Below are 18,917 nucleotides of genomic sequence, written 5' to 3'. Positions count from 1 at the left end.
CTGAAGTTGAGTTTTATTTCCAGACATGCCCATCTTACTCATGGAACTAATATCCACTACAGAATCTTGTGCAGGGCAACCAAAGGATAACCTGAGTGCTCATCAAAAACTGTCTACCTCTTCCCAGAAGTTTTCCACAGTAATCCTTGATTCATGATCACAGGGATGCTTTAGATTTAATTAGTTGCTTTTACTGATACTAGAAACCATCGTTCTGAAATGCAAAATATTCTTTTCTATTATTTGGGCGATTAAAAAAATCATGTACTTGATAAACTCATATGAAGTTGAAAACACTACACATTTCTAAAAAAAGGTTCATAAACTCTTTTGTAATCCCAGGAAGAGATATGCAAGTGTGCCCCAGTAACAGATGCCATTATCATTCAATCAAAAGACACATTTTTGCTTCCTCTCATTACAGGTCATTATTATTACAGCAGATATGCGCAAATTGCAAATACTGCCAGTGCAAGAATATTTACTTTTCTGTTACCAGAAAGAGAATTCAAGATTAGAGAAATCAGTCACAATACTGCTTTTGCTACTCCTCTGTTAATAGGTCCTGTAACATCTGGGGAAACAGATGACAGTAACGCATTTGAAACATTTGCTATATTCAATATAACTTTTTCTGTTGCAAAGGAGCTCCACAGAATTAATGAATTCTCTGAGTTTGAAAGAGATTTTAAATTTGTAAATGCTCAAAGCATTGTGACAAATAGGTGCTTATTCTGAAAGAAGATGTAATTGAATCTTAACACTGGATGCCATTTAACTGAAGAGACAATTTACACAGGAAAATTGCAAAATTTGTCTTTCTTGTTTATAATTCGTTATGGAATTGGCTTCCCTTTGCTTCTATTTAAAGTCTTGCTAACATTGTTAGATAATAATGTTAACTTCTATCTGTAGTAAACAGCATGACAAAAAAATATTTAATGAAAGCAGGGCTGATATTAGTATTTCATTTTTAAGTGGGACTGAACTTTGTGTTAAATTCTGCCCTCCAGATATCCAACTGACTCCAACTGAGCTGGCAATAGAATTTGGCTTTACATTTTTCTCATGTAATCTGACTCCCATAAAACTTTGAGACAAAACACAAAGGTGTTGCTTGGTTGGGTAGCTAGCCACCAAAAAAGATTTGCTAGGATTTAGTGTTTTTACTGGAGTGAACCTCTCAAAGACCAGTGCTTGCCCTGGGGAGCAATTTGTGAATATTTTGTTGAAGCACAGTACTCACAGACACTTTCTGACACTTGCTTTTCAATAACATCAGAAAGGAATGCAAACGCTCATTATTTTCAGTTCACTAACATCTACACATATGTCATTAGTAAAAGGTAAGCATACTTTACTGTACACAGAAGCTATTGAGTTTGTAGGGAGTATCAAACACAATAAGATACTGCCACACTTCAGAGAAGGACAGGACACAGCAGAATGCAACGGATTATGAAAAGGCTTTATTTCCAAAGCCCTCCCTTCTCCTCCTCATGATGCTGTTGGACAGTTTTTGCAGTCTTTTAAAAGTCAAGAACACCAGGGACACGGTGGAAACAGGCTGCCTCTGTAAGGGAAGGAAATCAATGTATGTGCCTCTGTGTGCATGGAGCAGCAGGAGCATGCAGTAGTTTTGGAAAGGGACTTGACAGCATTCATCTTCAGAAAAGAATGAAGATTTTTTTTTCTAGAAAAATACAGATATTTCATGCATAGTGTTACTCTGCTGGACTGTAATAGCAGTTATGAAATCAGGCTCTTCAGATGATCTGTGTGCATAAGAGAGAGTTTTTTTTCTTTCAGTGTAGAGCCTTTTTTTCTTTGTGTGTAACAATCAAGAATTTATTTTCCAAAGGCAAAATATTCACAATGAATGATGGCTCCCCAAACTCCAGGCCTGAATTCCTAACACAGTATTTCATAATCATCCTCAACAGGTTCTTATTTTCCATTATTTTTGACAAGATCAGAAGCCCTGTCAATAACTCCTAATTCTGTAGAAGTGGTGAGTATAAAATCCACAGAAAGCAGTGGTATAGTCATGCAGTGGAAAAGGAGTTATATCATCTGCTGGCAATTGAGTGCACCACTGTAAAGGAATAGGAATAAATAGCAGACCCTTCATTATCAAAATAGCATGGATATATCAAAAGGACTGCTCAGCGTTGATTAGAAAGTTCATGAATATCTAGACATTGTCTAAAATCATGTCTACTGTACAATCTCTCTATTCTTCACAAAATAAAATTAGATGAATACCTGGAGATACTGTCACGAGAAGCTGCTGAATCTAAACTATCCATTCTTTCAGAAGCTTGCAAGCCAGAAGCTTGACCAGGATTTTTATCAATTGAGTCCAGTCCTGACTCCCTGGAAAGTTTCATCATATGGTTCTGGTAATACATATGGATGCTCTCCCGGGTAGGAACGTTTCCCTGTAAAAGAGATAAGGAAAGGTAAGTGGCAGGGAGAGTTATATTCTTCAAATAACTGCTTTGCCTTTTTTTATTATTACTTTTTTTTTTTTTTCCCAGTCATTTGGCAATACATAGTCTGTCTAAACATCTTCCTAGTAAACAATAACTTCTCAACACAGTGCAAGTCAGATTCTGACTTAAATGTAATATGGCACAAAGTGTTGGGTTTTGGAGCAATAAAAGTGGCTTCAGACTATGCATAGTCCACAAAACTCAGCTAGGTGCAATGCAGATCATCCAGTGTGAACATGAGCTATGGCCTGCAACCATGACTCAACCTATACATAGGGCTCCAGCAAATTTTCAGACAGCACTTTTAGATAGCTCCACTCAATCCAAGAAAAATTATAGATCTTATTAGCAGCCAGTAGCAAATATTATTATTATTTTTAACAGAAACAAAAGAAACAGGTCACGTACAAACTGATCTAGATTTTCATTAGTGTCCAAAATAAGATTTTTTTCATGAAGTATGGATACATATTGGAAAACTGAGAAAATAACATTTAAGAGCTTCCCTATTTACTCTTTCTCTCTGACTTCGAATCTATGAAAGGATGGTTTTATTAACTGTCAGCCCAGGTCTGGGCACAGAATCAAGTCTTTCTGGTTATACTGCCAACAGAATGCTTAAGGCTTGTAACAAGAATAAAACTGACAACTTGATAGCCTTTTTTTTTATGCAGAAACACATCAAACTCATTCCACTAGTAGTTGCATTGACTTCAGAAGATGCATTGAGATTGCTACTCTTGAACAGTCATTCATAATGAAGCCTTATGCAAGAACTTTTCCAGTTGAAATAACCAAGCTACTCTAAAATACTGCCCATATTTCCTTTATTAATACTATTAGTATTTCATCTCTGGACCTCAGCATTGTCCTATACTGAGTATGTTCATAATCTGAAGGTTCATCAGAAAAAAAAAATCTTAAAACAAACAAACAAACAAACAAAACAACAACAACAAAAACACAATACCCAAACCTTAAGTTTTAGTAAGGTTTGCTTGTGTACATACTGTGCTGCTTCTGCAATAACAAATGTCTGTGTGTCTGTGACAACCTGACTTTGAAATTATGGCACCCACTATCTTGATTGCAGGCCTGTGATAAAGGACAAGAGCTATGACAGCAAAAGTACCCCACAACTGATGGATTATGGACTCAAGCTCCTCTGTAGTTAGAATAGAAACCAAAAGAACTTCACACATGTCCCTGATTCCATGCTGGACAAAACAACAACAACATGTCACCATGATGGTTACAGCACAAGCCTTTCTTGGGCAGCAATGATAGGTATGGAGCTGATGCAGAGCCTTGCGAATGCTATGGAATAATCTGTGATTATGAACCCATTATTCCATAGAAGAGGAGAGAAAGATCCTTGTAATAAAATACCGAAGGTGAGAGTTTTAAAGCTAACAACTGGAAAAAATTCTCTGACAGGTGCCCACTACCAGAACATTTAAGACTGAAGCAACCTACACAGGCATACACAAGGCCTACATATGGGCTCTACTGTAATCAAAATAGCATTGGGCTGCTAGCAACATGAAAAAAATCTATTGTGAACAAAGGATAAGAAAAACTCATTAAAGCAAAGAACAATCAAAATAAGGTCCAAAAAAGTAATGACATAAAAAGGCAGTTAGTCTGATTTCTACTTAAATGTTAAAACTATAAAAAATAAGGGATGATGAGTAAGAAACGTAATTTTAAGCGAGGATGCTGAAATAGCATGAAATTCTAAGCCTTGGGACAAAAAAGAGCATTACTGTAGTGTTGTACTATCAGAGTTTTGTAGGAAGGATGGAATGAAAGATAGCTTGGTAAGGTCAAAAAGTAAATAAAGTTAAATAAAGTTCACAGGTTAAATAAATTCACTGTACCAGGATTGCCACAGAGTGCCTGTGAAATATTAAGAAAGATTTGAAAGAAAAATAATGTTCAGTAGCTTATATTACTTTTCATATATGCTTATGTAGAATAGGTAAATGACATGAAAGTGCCTGCATACACACATACAAGTCACCAGAATGGAAAAGACCAGGAGGACGAAGCAAGAAGACATCCTTCAAAAAAGTGACATTCGTGAGAAAAAACAGAAACAACAACAAACATGGTAGAAGTAGATGTAAAATTCAGCATATCAGACCAAAAAAGATATTGAGGAGTAACTTCCTAAAATGAACAATAATTGATAACAAAAACATTTTCAAGAACATCATAAGAATCATCTCTCAGAAAGTTAGGGTATCAACAGGTGATCAAGACACACAGAAATGTAGCTCTTTAGGGAGTTAGGGCAACAGAACAGAACAAAACAAACAACAACAAAAAAAGAAACAAAACAACAAAAACTGATTTTTTTTTGCATCCCTGTTCACTGCAGAAAAAGTCACTGACATCACCAGTGGAATATTTTGAATCCCATGAAATGACTGGATTAGTAATTATTTTATACATGACAAAGCTGAGAACAAAATACTGACTGGATGGTGATCACCAAAGAGCTCTGCAGGAACCAACAGGTGAAATAGTCTAAGTTCCAGAGAAAAAGAAAATTGTTGGCTTCAGGAGTAATCCTGAATGACCTTTATAAGAAATAAAGCGTCCATGAAATAAAGACAAGTATATTTCTTGTCCTCCAGAGACACGGGGCACAAGCAACATATTTTTTTCTGTACAAGGGAAGAAGGTTATTGACTGGTTGCCCCAAGGAATTTTACCATCCAGGATATTCAGATATAATCTGTATAAAGAGGAAAACATTGAGATGATAAAGTTCACAGAAGGAAAAAAGAAAATATTTGGGATAGTCAATTGTAGTTAGCTGATGCAATACTGATGAAACTGATAAAGCCAAGTGCATTGGTAAAAAAGGGCAAATGAAATTTTTGTGCTCACAAGTGCAAAGAAATGCAATGGGAAAAATAGCCTACAAAATGACAGGCTTTATGTCACATTGTTTCAGTCTTAAAATCTGACTGTATAGTCCCCCTAAAATGTTTATTTAATGTAAAAAAAATAAAATAAAATAAAATAAAATAATCAAGGAGCTTAACTGTTAGATCTTACTAGGAAAGCAAAAGAAAAGAAACTATATTCCTGTATAAATCTGTGGCTCACCCATACCTTAAAACAATATATAGTTCTGGTTGCTCAGTCTTAATAAGGCCATAGTAAAACTGGAAGTGGTATGAAAGACAATGGAGATGATATGAGGCATGGGATAGTTTCCATGTGCAGAGAGGCTAAAGAGAACAGGAATTTATAACTTTTATCTATCTGTGCAATAACTCTGGGAAGAATAACAGTAACTGAACATTAATATTGAATCAGCCCTCTCTTTTTGGCTCTGTGCCTTGTGGCCAGACATGGTATGGATTGTCTCCTGACCAGGAAAGCCTGTATCTTGGACCTCCTGGGGTTATGGACAGCCTGCTTTTTGTGACAGCTGACAGTGACTGTGAGTGGGCAGCATGGGGCTTTATTAAGGCCAAGGATACTAATGTCCCATTGACCTTTTTGACCTATTCATGTCTGAGATAGTCTGCAGCTTCTAATAAGAGTTGAACTAAAAATGAGGCTCCTATGCTAAGTTTCCAGAAATAGTTGGGTAGCTAGTGACATATGTAAAAATACCTCTGCTTGAGATCTTTATAGTACTGCAAGGTATACTACTTGCATTTTTAAGATCCAAATACATGTCTAGCTACACTGATAATGTTAATCTTATAAAATAATGATTTTTACTAATGTATCACTGTTTCTTGAGGAACCAGGTAGCTTCAGTGTCAATGAAGAAAATTATGCCTGCATGTTGTCAGTCATTTCCAGGGCAAACTGGTCTACAAAAAGGCTGAAATATGCAGACTGAGGTAGTTTCTGAGCTGTTCAAAATGCCATGCCTGCTCCTCTCTACTTGAATCTATCACATCCCTCAAAACCAAATTTTATCACAGGAGTCTTTCAGCCTTTCAGCCAAATCCTTATATCAATCTCTAAAATAATTATTTTTCCAAACATTCGCTTTGCATCCAGATAATAAATCAAGCATTTCATTATTTAAATATTAAAAAAAAATAAAATAGCAAGCAGTCAAAGAGTCCGGATATATTTTTTAAATGTGCATGTAAGTTGGGTTTCTATAATTTTTCTCCTTAATACAGTGACTTCAGCTGATCTGAAAAGGCAACCTTTAATATTTCACTGGGCTTGAAATGGCATTAACAGAAGAAAAAGACCAAAGGCGTTACCTTCTTAATCTCCCTGGTGAGCATACAACGCTCAATTCTCAGCACAGTAGAGATATCGATGTGTTCTCTTGAGAAGGAATTAAGCCAAGCTGTAAAACTGTCTAGTGTTGCCAGGAAAAGGACCCAAGTGAACTTCAAAATATTAAATATCCTCTTTATGATGTTATCTAAGGGGGAGGAAAAGCAACAGAGAGTTAATGGATGCAAATGTCTTTCTCTGTATCTCTGCTTGGAGTTAGTTTCAATTTTCCTTTATTGTCGAATAATAATCCAGGCTGTGAGACCCTGTCATAGTAAAGAATCTCTGAAGATGGCTGGAGGCCTTTTGGCTGTCTGGGTCATTTTCCTGCCTGTATGTCTAAGCTTATCATCTGGAATCCCTTTTCCACCCCATAACTCCTGCAATTGCTAGTCATATGAACAGTTCCTGATCTTGGACACTGTATGTACAGGTCTGCAAAAATGAAAGCCAAAGATTTGGGCATCTCTTAAGAACTCGACATCCCCTGCTCCAGTGATCTCAACAGCTGCTCTCCAGCCCTTATCTGTCTATTTACTCATGTGCTTTTCTCTGCACATAGAGTTTGCCTTTTGTGACTGAACTTTGCTCACTTTGAAAGTCTAACCTGCTAAAATGGTCTTTGACTCTCCCCCAGTTTTCCAGCCACCTGAACACACCTCTTCATATTTACTGTTTCCAAAGCTTCTCTTTATTTAAATGGACTGGACTGTGTCATCGGCAATCTCAGATCAACTAGCTCAACTAGCAGTAATCATATAAATCATTTATAAAACATTACTCTTGCCCCATTTTGCCAAAGCATTACGCTTCCCCATGAGTAGGGCTTATGGTTTTATACCAACAATTGTAGCTTTCTTTAGCTCAACGCAGCAGCTTCAAGTGAATTTCTTATTTCAGTAGTTCCTTTAGCATTCGTGACTGCATGTAAAGAGCAGCAGTTTCAGTTTATTTTTCTTTCACTCCCAAGTATACACATCACACTTCAATTCTTAAATAGTCTTACATAAATAAGAAAAAAATTCTTTCCAATTCTTTCTTTTCCAGTTCCAGAGCTAGTTGTCCCTGCTACATATCTAATCTCAGAGCACTAGATATTAAGATCAATTTTACAGTAACCTAAGGGATAATAGAAAACTGCAAATAATCTGCCATGCAGAACCAAAATGCTTGAAGTAGTTACTAAGAAGCCAACATAAGCATTAAAGCGTGATGATTTTAACCACCTCAATTCTTAACTGTACCACAAGATGGCAAGCAAAACTTTGTGGAGTGCACTCTTTACAAAGCATGCAAAGGTGAAACGAATAAAGCAAAACATATCTTATAGAAGAACATGCATATGTCTCCAGGTGTGCAGGCATGGTTGTATGCACATATGTGTGGAGAGAAATTAAGGGAAAAAAACAATAGTGGTACATTCCTGTAAAGTGGATGCTGAAATGGTAGTATGTACCATTTACCTGAGTAATGTCATGTAACAAGTTCAGTATCTCTGAATACAGAAGTTTTTATGGCCTTCATTTGACCATACCATTATTTCAATATTTTTTTATTTTTTTATTTTTTTTTTTTCAGGCCTTTTCTGTATCATTTAGAATTGGGAAGATTTTATGATTTATTTACTCAGATTGTATTCACACTTTAGCACATATATCTTGAAGCTAAAAAAATATTTTCAGTGGAAATTAAAGATAAAGCTGTTTATGCTTCTAGAGGCATTCATATCCTTTGAATTCCACATGTAACATTATAAATAAATTCAATAAGATGTAGCATTCATAAAGAGAAATATACAATATATAAATGGTCTTTTTTAACCCACACTCTTCCTCTCTAGTATATCATTTCTGCTACTGACTTCAGGGGGATTTCAGCTCTCAGGTTAAAATTATCTCTATTACTGACCACCACTGGTATCACAGTGCTTTGCCAAGCACTTGCAGTCTAATCTGGAAGGTCGTTTTTCTCTCTGGGATGAAGGTGATTTAGTATACATTTTTAATGAGGCTGTAGATGCTCTGACAGCTTTGCTGTTCTCTGAAACTTTTTAAAAATAATCTTTTGGGGATCGATCACATCTAAATAACTTCATAAAGGGAAACAAATATTTATTTTTTGCAGAGATTGTTACTGTAACTTCAAGGGTCAAACGCAGAGATGGCATCTCTCTCCCTGAGAGCATGAGAAAGGATTTGATCTGAGGTTAATAATGAAACTAATGCTTCATAGCAATTACTTTTTTTTTTTTTCCCAATTATCTTCTTTAATACATATTACTTAGGATAGGTTAAAGCACCTTAAATCGACTATTTCCAATATAAATCAATTATTAACCTCATTTCCTTTCTCTAAGTCCTGTCTAGAACCAACTTTATTTCCCTTGAGATTTGTCTGAGTGATTCAGTTTCATGTTTAACACAGGTGACTGCACCACAAGAAAGTAACAGATAAAAAAGCTCACAAAACACCACCAGAATACTATATGAGAAAGAAATATTCCATATTCTTGTAACCTCTTCCACCCTGTGGCTCACACAAAGTACAATTCTAACTGGGACTGTGGGAAGCAATTCCAAACAGAGAATAAAAATAGCTTTTGAAGACAAAGGAGAGAATAGTGTAATTTCTTCTTTTACTCCAGTTAGGAAAAAAAGACCCAAGCTTAGAGTTATGATCCATTACACTTCTTTGTAGGAAGACTTTCAATATGGGCAAGATCCTGCAAGCTACTGCCATTTCTTCTGCTGTGCAGGGCATCCTCAGATCTGACTATGAGTGAGAAAGGGTAAAACTGCGAAAATCCCATTCTTTTAGAGTAGCTATTTGTACCTCTCTAAACAGATAAGTACTGGACAAAAGCAGAATCTTAACATAGCTAAAACACATTGAAAAACTGCAAGGTCTTTGCACTAATAGTAAAATATCAGGCCATCAAAATCAATGGAGATGATGAGACACACCTCAATGGAATCGGGATTGGAAGCTAAGCTTAGGTATAAGATGTTTTATAATCAAAGTATACAACAAGTGATCAAGTCTGAGCCTGAAGGTACATTTATTAAAGTGTAGGGGAGATAAGTGCAGTAGCTTATATTCCAGAGTGGAAGCTGCTATGCTCAGTATTTGTAAATCTGGCAATAGAACTCTGAAAGTTATTAGATAGTGCTTACTACACAGTTCATAGTGGATTTTGCTAGCTTTATGCTTGCCTGGATCTCTGCACTGATATTTTTGTGACATGCTGCTTATCCCACCCGTCACAACTACACTGTAACAGCAGAGAAAACTTCTGTGTTCATACCTGGTCCATCAGATTTCTTCTTGACATGTTCCTCTTCGCTGTCTTCATAGTCTGCATCAGTACCACCTGTTGAAAGCAATGAGTGAAACAATGAATGTTAGGCCTACAGAAGAGCAGATTCAAATCCCATTCAAGCTAGAAAATGCTACTGTTACTAAGCAGAAGCGACTGGTTTCTCACCTACTGGTTTAAGAGAAAGCAGATTTCCATTTTTAAAACACTGAAGTGAGGGGACTACCCTGTCAGCGAAGGTGTTTTTGGATGACCACCACCCCTCCCTTGTAATTTCCAATGTTGTTTCCAATGGTATTTTCTTACTATGTCGTCTGCTGAGCAAGAACATCTGCTGTAATAAACCCATGCAATTCAGAGTTGCAGTTTTTCCAGCTGCAAAGGCCTCTCCTTCCAGTAACACACTCAAGCTCATTTCAACTTCTTCAAGAGGTGACCTGAACATTGTTATGATTTCCGCCTGACCCTGACCCATTAAGCCCAAATGAATTGAGTGGGATTTTCAGGCTGAAATGAAGCAGCAGAACTGTTTTGAGACTACCATGTGCTTTTCTTTTGGCCTATAGCAGATCAGGGATGCAGAGAGTCACAGGCAGAACTGAAGGACAGATTAGTCTCCTTCTATCTAGTACCCCAAAACTGCAGCCACAGCTTCATTGGCAGCTCTCAAATTATAAAACTCCCTATTTTTGATAGGTAGAGATGACAGATGGAAGGAAAGTCCAATTGATTCAGCCTGAATGAGCCCTATATGAATATATGAAATGTGTCAAAAAGAAATAGTATGTGGATACTTGCTCTACTCTGTGCTGGTGCGGCCTCACCTCGAGTACTATGTGCAGGTCTGGGCACCACAGTACAAAAAGGACATTAAACTGTCAGAGAATGTCCAGAGGAGGGTGACAAAGATGGTGAAGGGCCTAGAGGGGAAGACGTGTGAGGAGCAGCTGAGGGCACTGGGCCTGTTCAGCCTGGAGAAGAGGAGGCTGAGGTGGGGGACCTCATCGCAGTCTACAGCTCCCTTGTGAGGGGGAGTGGAGAGGCAGGTGACCTATTCTCTGTAAACACCAGTGATAGGACCCGTGGGAATGGTGTTAGGCTGAGGCAGGGGAGGTTGAGGCTGGACATCAGAAAGAGGTTCTTCACCGAGAGGTGGTTGCACACTGGAACAGGTTCCCCAGTGAAGTAGTCACTGCACCAAGCCTGCCTGAATTTAAAAAGCGATTGGACTGTGCACTTAGTCACGTGGTCTAAAATTTTGGGTAGACCTGTGTGGTGCCAGGAGTTGGACTTGATGATCCTCACAGGTCCCTTCCAACTTGGGATATTCTATGATTTTATGATATTTAATTTCACTCAAGTTTTCTTACAGGTCTATTTCAACTACAGCATTTCAGGAACTTTCTTGTGAAAGACTCCTTCAAAAGGAAATGTTAAGTCTGTTAAATTCAAAACTTTCCCCAGGAATACACATGAATTTATCATCAAGATAAGAGACTTTGAGCAACCCAAGAAAAATCTAGAGAATAAGATAAATGTGTTTATGAGGTGAGGGAGTGAAAGGCAAATGTCCTTGTTCTCTCTGATACTAGCCAAACACCTGACATTTATGCTCCTTTATTCTGGTGAAATGCCAATAACTGCTAGGATATTGGTTTACAGGGCTATGCCTTTATGGAGTTTTGGTTTCCTTTTGCAAGTGTTTTACTCTCACAAATGTTTTGATACAGCTGATGGTTTCAACCATCTGTTGAGTCTTCCTACTTGGCAAAAGTTCTGGGCATGTGTCTTGCAACTCCATGGAAATCACATGCATCTCCTCTTCTGCTTTATCTCACCTAATGCATATTGTGTAGAATGAGAGGACACAGCTTGACCAGCCTTGTCATGTTAATTTTTCAAAATACAGAAGCATACATACCATCCCCAGATCCTTTTCGTCTTCGCTTCTGCTCTTTCTGAAAACTTTTCTTCTCTTTGCGCCTCTGTCGTAATGCAGTTTTAGGATCAGTGATCCAGGCCTGATAAACAAACTGGAAGGAACAAACTCATTTATTTCAAGGTTCTTCATGTTTTGAGAGTAAGCCACAGAATAAGCCATAAGTAGGCCTATATAGTTTGAGTAAACACATTCAGATCGGCAGGGATAAGTAAATATTTTGAATCCCAAATCAAACACCTCCCCTGCGGATCTTATGAGTTTTCATGTGCTATTTTTGCTAGCTTAAAACCAAATGCAAAAACACTTGTGGGTGAACCAAGTTTCATTAGAACCCACAAAAATTCATGATCTGAACTTTGGGAATTAATACCCTGTTGTATATATGGGCTACTTCACCTGAGTCTTTCCATTCAATTATATATGTGTACATCTTGTATAGGCAAGATGAAGAGTAACAGAAATTTTAAGAGAAAGTTTTGCAATCAACTAACTAAAGCATCAAAACTGTGGGAGTGTTTAGTAAAGGTATTAGTGTTTGTACATTTTTTATACTCTAGATGATTTTTTTCTTTTCATAGTGGAGCACAGGTAGCTTTACTATTTGTGCACCGTCCCAAAACCAGCACTCAGGAATTCCTCAAGTTTCATCCTAATTTTTACAATGGCTCTCTGTGGTACTTCAGGTAAGTCACTTATGAACCCTTCTGCCACTATTTTTCCAGTTGTAAAACAGGGACATTGATGCATGTATCAAGGGGATTTAATGAGGCCAAATCCTGCTCACAGTACTCCCTCAGATCAACAGTCTGTTGACCTACATGACTACGTTGAGCATGAAATTGGCACAAAATATTTATAAATGCTATAACAGTGAAAATAAATAAATAAATAAATAAAAGAAGTTACCAAGATGTAACTTATTGAATAGCTCTGCTCAAGCTGTGAGGTAAGGTTAGAGAAAAAAGAAGTAACACTTTCATATCTTTTTTTTTTTTTTTTCCATTTGAAACAAAACATGAATAACACAGACTAACCCTTCTCCACAGCTATTTCAGGAAAAAAAAAAAAAAAAAAAAAAAAGTTGTTCCTTTTGTGGTTTTTATTCAAAAACAAAAATCATCTTTGATTGGCACTACACTTGTTTTTTCTATTTCTAACCAACACAGACTGGTAACAGACACAGGGAAACCCAGAGATACATGCATAAGTCTGAAAATAAAGCACAGTGATAAACTCGCTCTATTAATTCACAAGACAAACATGCACGTAATGACAGAAACACATGCATATCTCAGTGAAGCTGGAGCTGCCCCTTGCAGGATGCAACAGTAAATTACTATTTGGTTTATTTATATTTTTAAAATTTGCATACACAAATTGTTTTGGGACATTAAAAGCAATTAAAAAAATGTTGATATGAGTTCTACTGAATTTAAAAAGGAAAAAAAACTTTGTTCTGTTTTGTTCATGTATACAGTAATGGAGAGGAAATTATTTTTATGCTGCTGATCACAATGTTCTCTTCAAATCTTTCAAGGTCTGTACATTTATTTTTATATGTACAATGTCCAAAACAAGCAACACGTGAAAAACTATGTAGGATCAGAGGTGATGTTTTCTCTTTCCTTTGTAATAGGCACTTGCCAGTGAAGGCAATTTGAAGGAATGGTGACACTTAAGTGAAGCAGTAACATATTACTGACTGGAAGTTAGAAACTGCCAATATCTACTACGAAAAAATTTGCTTAGAAGCTGTATGCTAGCCACAGCCATAGTGTGAATAAAGAATTCAGAGATAAAAGGCATACTTGGAAGAAGGCAGTGGATTAGAATGAAGAAAATACATTAATAAATGTATTAAACTACTTATGTTAAGCAGTGGATATTTTTAAGAGCTGACTGGGTACATACATGTATATTACTTCTGATTTTTGTAGGAAAGTAGGTTGTAGGTAGGAAATGCTACACGTATCCAAGGAGGATGAGAAAATGTTGAAGATGTACAAATATTAAGATGGTGAAGACAAGAAAAATAGTGAGATTAAAAAAAAAAGAAAAAGATGGGTGGGTGTGTTGCAGCAGAATGTGTTTTCTAAAAATATTTAACCAGCTTTCTGAGATCAATTACCACATTGCCCATAAGATGCATGCAAGTTGATGTGACCATCTTGTACAGCAGTAACAGAAGAAATCAAGAATTTGTGTCTGCATTTTCTCTCCAGGGTTGCACTTAAGGTAAGACAGAGCGCTCTTCTTGTGGCTTGACCACTCCAAAAGTAAGAAATATATTGCATTTACTAGGAATGAAGCTTTGGCTGTTGTTATTTTTCATATTATTCATATAAGAGGAAAAATGCAGACAAGGACAGAAGTATATGTTACACCAGGATCTATGGGATGGGTCACATACTGAGCAGTCACAAAATGTTAAGTACCTTTGCTACTTTGATTAAATATTGAAGAATAGTTTTGGGTAGTTTAATGATAGACTTTGGCAAGGCTAAAATGGCTGAAGCAAATTTTCCGATAGCTCTCTATAAAGAAGGACAAAGCAAGAGCAATTAGTAGAAAACAAGAAAATGTTAATAGAAAGTACCTACTGCATGATTATATCTAGATTATTGAGAGTTTACATTCATTGGTTCCAATGTGGAAAAAAGATCATGTGTGACGTCCACAATAAAATTTCAGTGAGATCATTTTTAAGTGCCTGCATTATCTAACAAACAAAATCTTTAAGTTAACCCTTGAGGTGACTTTTGCAGACAATTTACACTAAAAAAAAAAATAATAAAAAAAATCTTTAGCAGGTTCTGCCACAAAACAAGTTAACTTTTCTAGTATTTTTATTAAGACCACATGCACGTGTGATGGAAGGCATATGAAGCATGATGACCTAATGATGAACAACCTTTTCATAAACAAATGTAGTTTTCTGTTCCAGGCAATTCTTCTCCTACATGAAGCTACCTAACATCTTCATGTAGCACATATTGAAGAACTGGTCACTTATACAGAATATCTAGCTGGAGTTCTGAAATAAACACCAGACCTTCCAATCTCAGATTAATGGTTTCTGTACTGTGTTTTAAAAAATAAGACAACAACAAAAACAGCAGCAGAACAACAGTAACAAAAAGCAAATGCATAACCAACCATATTAAAAGAAATAATTGTATTAACGTCAGACCTCAGTTTAAAACACTTCAAAATCTCAGTGCTTGGCATCAACACATCTTAACAAAATGTTGTCAACATTTTTTCTTAAAAACAGCAGGAACAAGAATGCAAACATTTCTACAGCTGCATGAAAAGAAAGATGATCTAGAAATTTACGAGCTACTACTATGGATCAAGGTGAGTTAATGCCATATATACAAAAAAAAAGTGTAAATGGTAGAAAATAAACTTTACATCATACTTCATCCAGATTTGGTTTTGTCTTTTTTTTATGTCAGGAAAAAATCTTTCCACATTATAACCACTCAGGCATTTTAGTAAATTTAGTTAAATGTTAATATAATTTCAGTATATAAAATAAAGGCACATCAAATTAATTAATTAAACAAAAACAATTATTCTTACAATTCAGTAATATGGCCTGGGAAGCTTTGCTTGAAAGCTACTGACATAAGGAATATGAGCAGCATGGAGGCAGTTATTTACTCTTGCTTGAGCTGGGCTTTCAGTTGCATTGGTTATGGAGTGATGTGAGCTTTCATGGTTGGGAAGAGTCATCTGCAAAAATTTACCTGTTTGCTTAAGATTTTAGAGCTGAGGACCTAAAAACATTCTGCAGTATTTCTGAAAATTCTTCAACAACTAAAACTTAAATTTTATAAAGATTAAAGCTATCCTACATGCATTAGTGTTTCACTAACTTGTTCATCCACGTCCTTAATTTAAACCAGTACCCATACCTGGTACTACCTAACCTTACAATATGAACATATTAATTATTAATTAATATGTTAATTAACAACACATTATATTAATTAATATATTAATTAACATAATCCTTTAAAAGAAAGGAGATAAAGTGATGGTGATGTAAAAAAAAAAATAAAATAAAAATGCTTTTTTAAAGTATGGATTCTTTTCCATGAAAAGTTGCTTATTCTTGGGATAATTTCTTCCCAGTATGATAACATCTACAGAATACCACGGAAGCATTCTACAAGAGTGCCAGAGGCAAGACAGCTTCCTCACTCGTCTATATTGCAATGAAGTAAAGTAAAGCTCAGATTCTGAAGCTGTGTTTTTGATTTTTGTTTTCCTCAGGCGTAAGTGAATGAAGATATGATTTCAGTATAGTTCTTGTAGAAATTTGGCAATGCGTAAAACAGGCAAAATTGCATTTTAAATTGGCAAGAAATTTCATTTCCAATACTTTTCAGAAGTACTTTAGATGTACTAGCTGCTTTAACATATAAAGCCTGTGTTTAGAGAAGCCTGTATTTTTTCAGCTGTCAACTACCAAGCAAATTACTATAAAGTACCTGAAATGCAGACTTTTTTCGAGGCTCTTCCTCTTCTTTTTTCTCCTCTTCCTCTTCTTCTTCACTATCCGTCTCAAACAAATAATAATTTCCACTTCTGACGACTATGTGAAACAAAATTTTTTTCTTATTTTTTTTTGAAAAGTACTATTCTGAACTGCCTGAATATCTCTAAACAATCAGACAGTAATTTATATGTTCATAATCAGGAGAGGTGAAAACAGAGAGATGAATAGGTCTCAGGCAACTTATCTGATGTTAGTCTGTGATACTTTTGGGCATGAATGAGAACTGTACAAGAATGAAGGAAACACCACCATGAGAAGAAAATGTAATGAAAAAGCTTCAAGTACATCAGGTTACTAGGTTAACATTTTTAGAAAAAAAAAAAAAAAAAGGCAATTTAGTTTAAATGAATTGAGAAGTAATGGGTATCTGAGGGAGTTAAAAGAGCCCAATAGGTAAATAAAAGAATTTACACAAACAGTACCACTGGACAAAAAATACAGAACTGCTCTTTAAAATGCCCAGGCATCCTTCAAACTATGGGATGAGATGGTATAAGTTAATGCTTTCTTCAAACTTTTAAGTTTTGATGAGGTAATGGAAAACCTTGGTTTGTTTAAAACAAATCACTTGGATTCTATTAATGTGATCAGAAATGAGTTTCAATTTTTTGCCCATGGATTCAGAAACAATCTGAAACCTTGATACAATAAAGATGCACAGTGAATAAGCTAGGCCTTATATCCTTGAACAGAAGCAAAGTTTTTATTTCTCGGATGGTAAAAGGCCTATGTGAATAAACAAGGGAAACAAAAGAAAGAAAAAATGAGATAATGAGCAAGAGAAAAATCAAAATCACAGCATTACATTCAGCAGTGAAGACTGGTAAATAATTTCTGCATTTAAGCTGAAATTTTTAAAAGAAGAGTTACTTAGATGAAATGTTACCCAATCTGGATACACATATTTATATAGAAAGGTGTATTTAACCCTCATTATATATTTCTGGAAAACTAACAATAGCTTTAATTCTATTCAATCATACCTTGAATTTTACACAGATCCTCTGTACATAGGTGGCCACACATAACTAGAGTAGAAACCTCAGTGTATGCACACTGTGAAATTTGTCAGAACTCCATTAGGTCATAACTTCAGCATCTAAAATTCCCCCACAGAGAAAATCATGTGCCTAATTATGACTTCGTAACATCAATGAAAGCCCTGCAGAGGGACAAAGTCCACTTCAGCAGTTCTAGTCATTGAACAGAGGTTAAAAGAAAGTCTGGAAATTTATTGGGTCAGGCAAATTAATTGTTTGGTAGAGGGCCTTCTGAGAAAGCCCATTTAAAATGCACTGAAGAGATAAATGTATTTTAAGAGCCAGTAGTCTGCAGTTCTGTTTCATAAAAAAGTGCCTCATAAGCAGCAAAGGAAATTGTCCACACAAAAGATCAGCAGGATAAAGTCTGGCATCTAGAGGAAACCTACACCATGGTGCAGCTCCTTACAGTCTCAGAACAGCACCTGGTCAGATTTGGAAGGCCTGAGCTGGCAGAAAACAACTCAAAAATGATCTCTCTCCAAAATTTTTAAGTTAAAACATATCTAAGGGGACACCATAATGTAGCAATTACATCCCTTTTACAACTAAAGAGGGAGGTATGATTGAATAGCAATAATGCATTCTTGCACACATCAAAACGGAGTAAGAAGTGTGTTAGTCACCTACAGGGATTATTAAATAGACCAAATGTTACTAGTTAAATAATTCATGGCTAGACTGGACTCAGCCACACTCTCTTCTCCCCCACCCTTCCTAATGCAAAATGAGACTTTCTTCACTGAGAAGAGGGACTTGCAGGCTTTCCACGTGGGATGACAGGGAGGAGACAGAAAGGCAGTCTTGCAGGAGAAGCCAGCATAACCTGCTTGTACCCAGATGGAAAGAGCTCCCCATGACAGCTGCAAACTCCATCTTTCCCACTGTATAAGACACAACTCTGTGATCCAGGAGAAGCTGGGGATCTCTAAGCATGTGGCCCTAACTCCTGCTGATCTTTGTGGGGCTCCATATCTAATCTGCAAGCACAAAGGAACAATACCTCCCTGAAAGGGAGACAATGAGTATCAATAAGGAAACCCTCACAGACATTTTCACCTTTTCTACTTAGACACAAATTCTTAACTGAGTTTTAATCCCTATGGATATAAAATGAGGTATCTTTCTGTAGAATAAATAAAAACAAGTGATATAAGTAACAATGACAATCTAAATTAAACATCAGAACTGGGATAAAATTTTCAGCTTCAACAACTTTAACAGTATATATACAGCCACAGCCACAACCCCATTTACTGAGAACAGCCACATGCTGCAGGGTTATCGC

General features: G+C 36.3%; 1 protein-coding gene across 12 annotated transcripts in view; it reads right to left on the bottom strand.

Annotated features, from left to right (window-relative positions):
- PIEZO2 (piezo type mechanosensitive ion channel component 2) overlaps window positions 1–18,917 on the bottom strand; it is a 312,264-nt gene that overhangs the window by 27,870 nt on the left and 265,477 nt on the right. For 8 of the 12 annotated variants that reach the window (XM_072034700.1, XM_038174513.2, XM_072034692.1 and 5 more), the window contains 6 exons: window positions 16,522–16,625; window positions 14,458–14,556; window positions 12,002–12,113; window positions 10,069–10,134; window positions 6,746–6,912; window positions 2,266–2,441 (listed from right to left, as the gene is read on the bottom strand). In XM_072034700.1, the coding sequence (XP_071890801.1) occupies window positions 2,266–2,441; window positions 6,746–6,912; window positions 10,069–10,134; window positions 12,002–12,113; window positions 14,458–14,556; window positions 16,522–16,625 (724 nt within the window). The remainder of the gene's footprint in view (window positions 1–2,265; window positions 2,442–6,745; window positions 6,913–10,068; window positions 10,135–12,001; window positions 12,114–14,457; window positions 14,557–16,521; window positions 16,626–18,917) is intronic. The other 4 variants (XM_072034696.1, XM_072034699.1, XM_038174508.2 and 1 more) reach the window with 1 other exon arrangement.

The sequence above is a fragment of the Anas platyrhynchos genome, chromosome 2, assembly GCF_047663525.1.
Source record: "Anas platyrhynchos isolate ZD024472 breed Pekin duck chromosome 2, IASCAAS_PekinDuck_T2T, whole genome shotgun sequence".
In the NCBI taxonomy this organism is placed as follows: Eukaryota; Metazoa; Chordata; class Aves; order Anseriformes; family Anatidae; genus Anas; species Anas platyrhynchos.
This window is presented reverse-complemented; position numbering and strand designations above follow the sequence as displayed.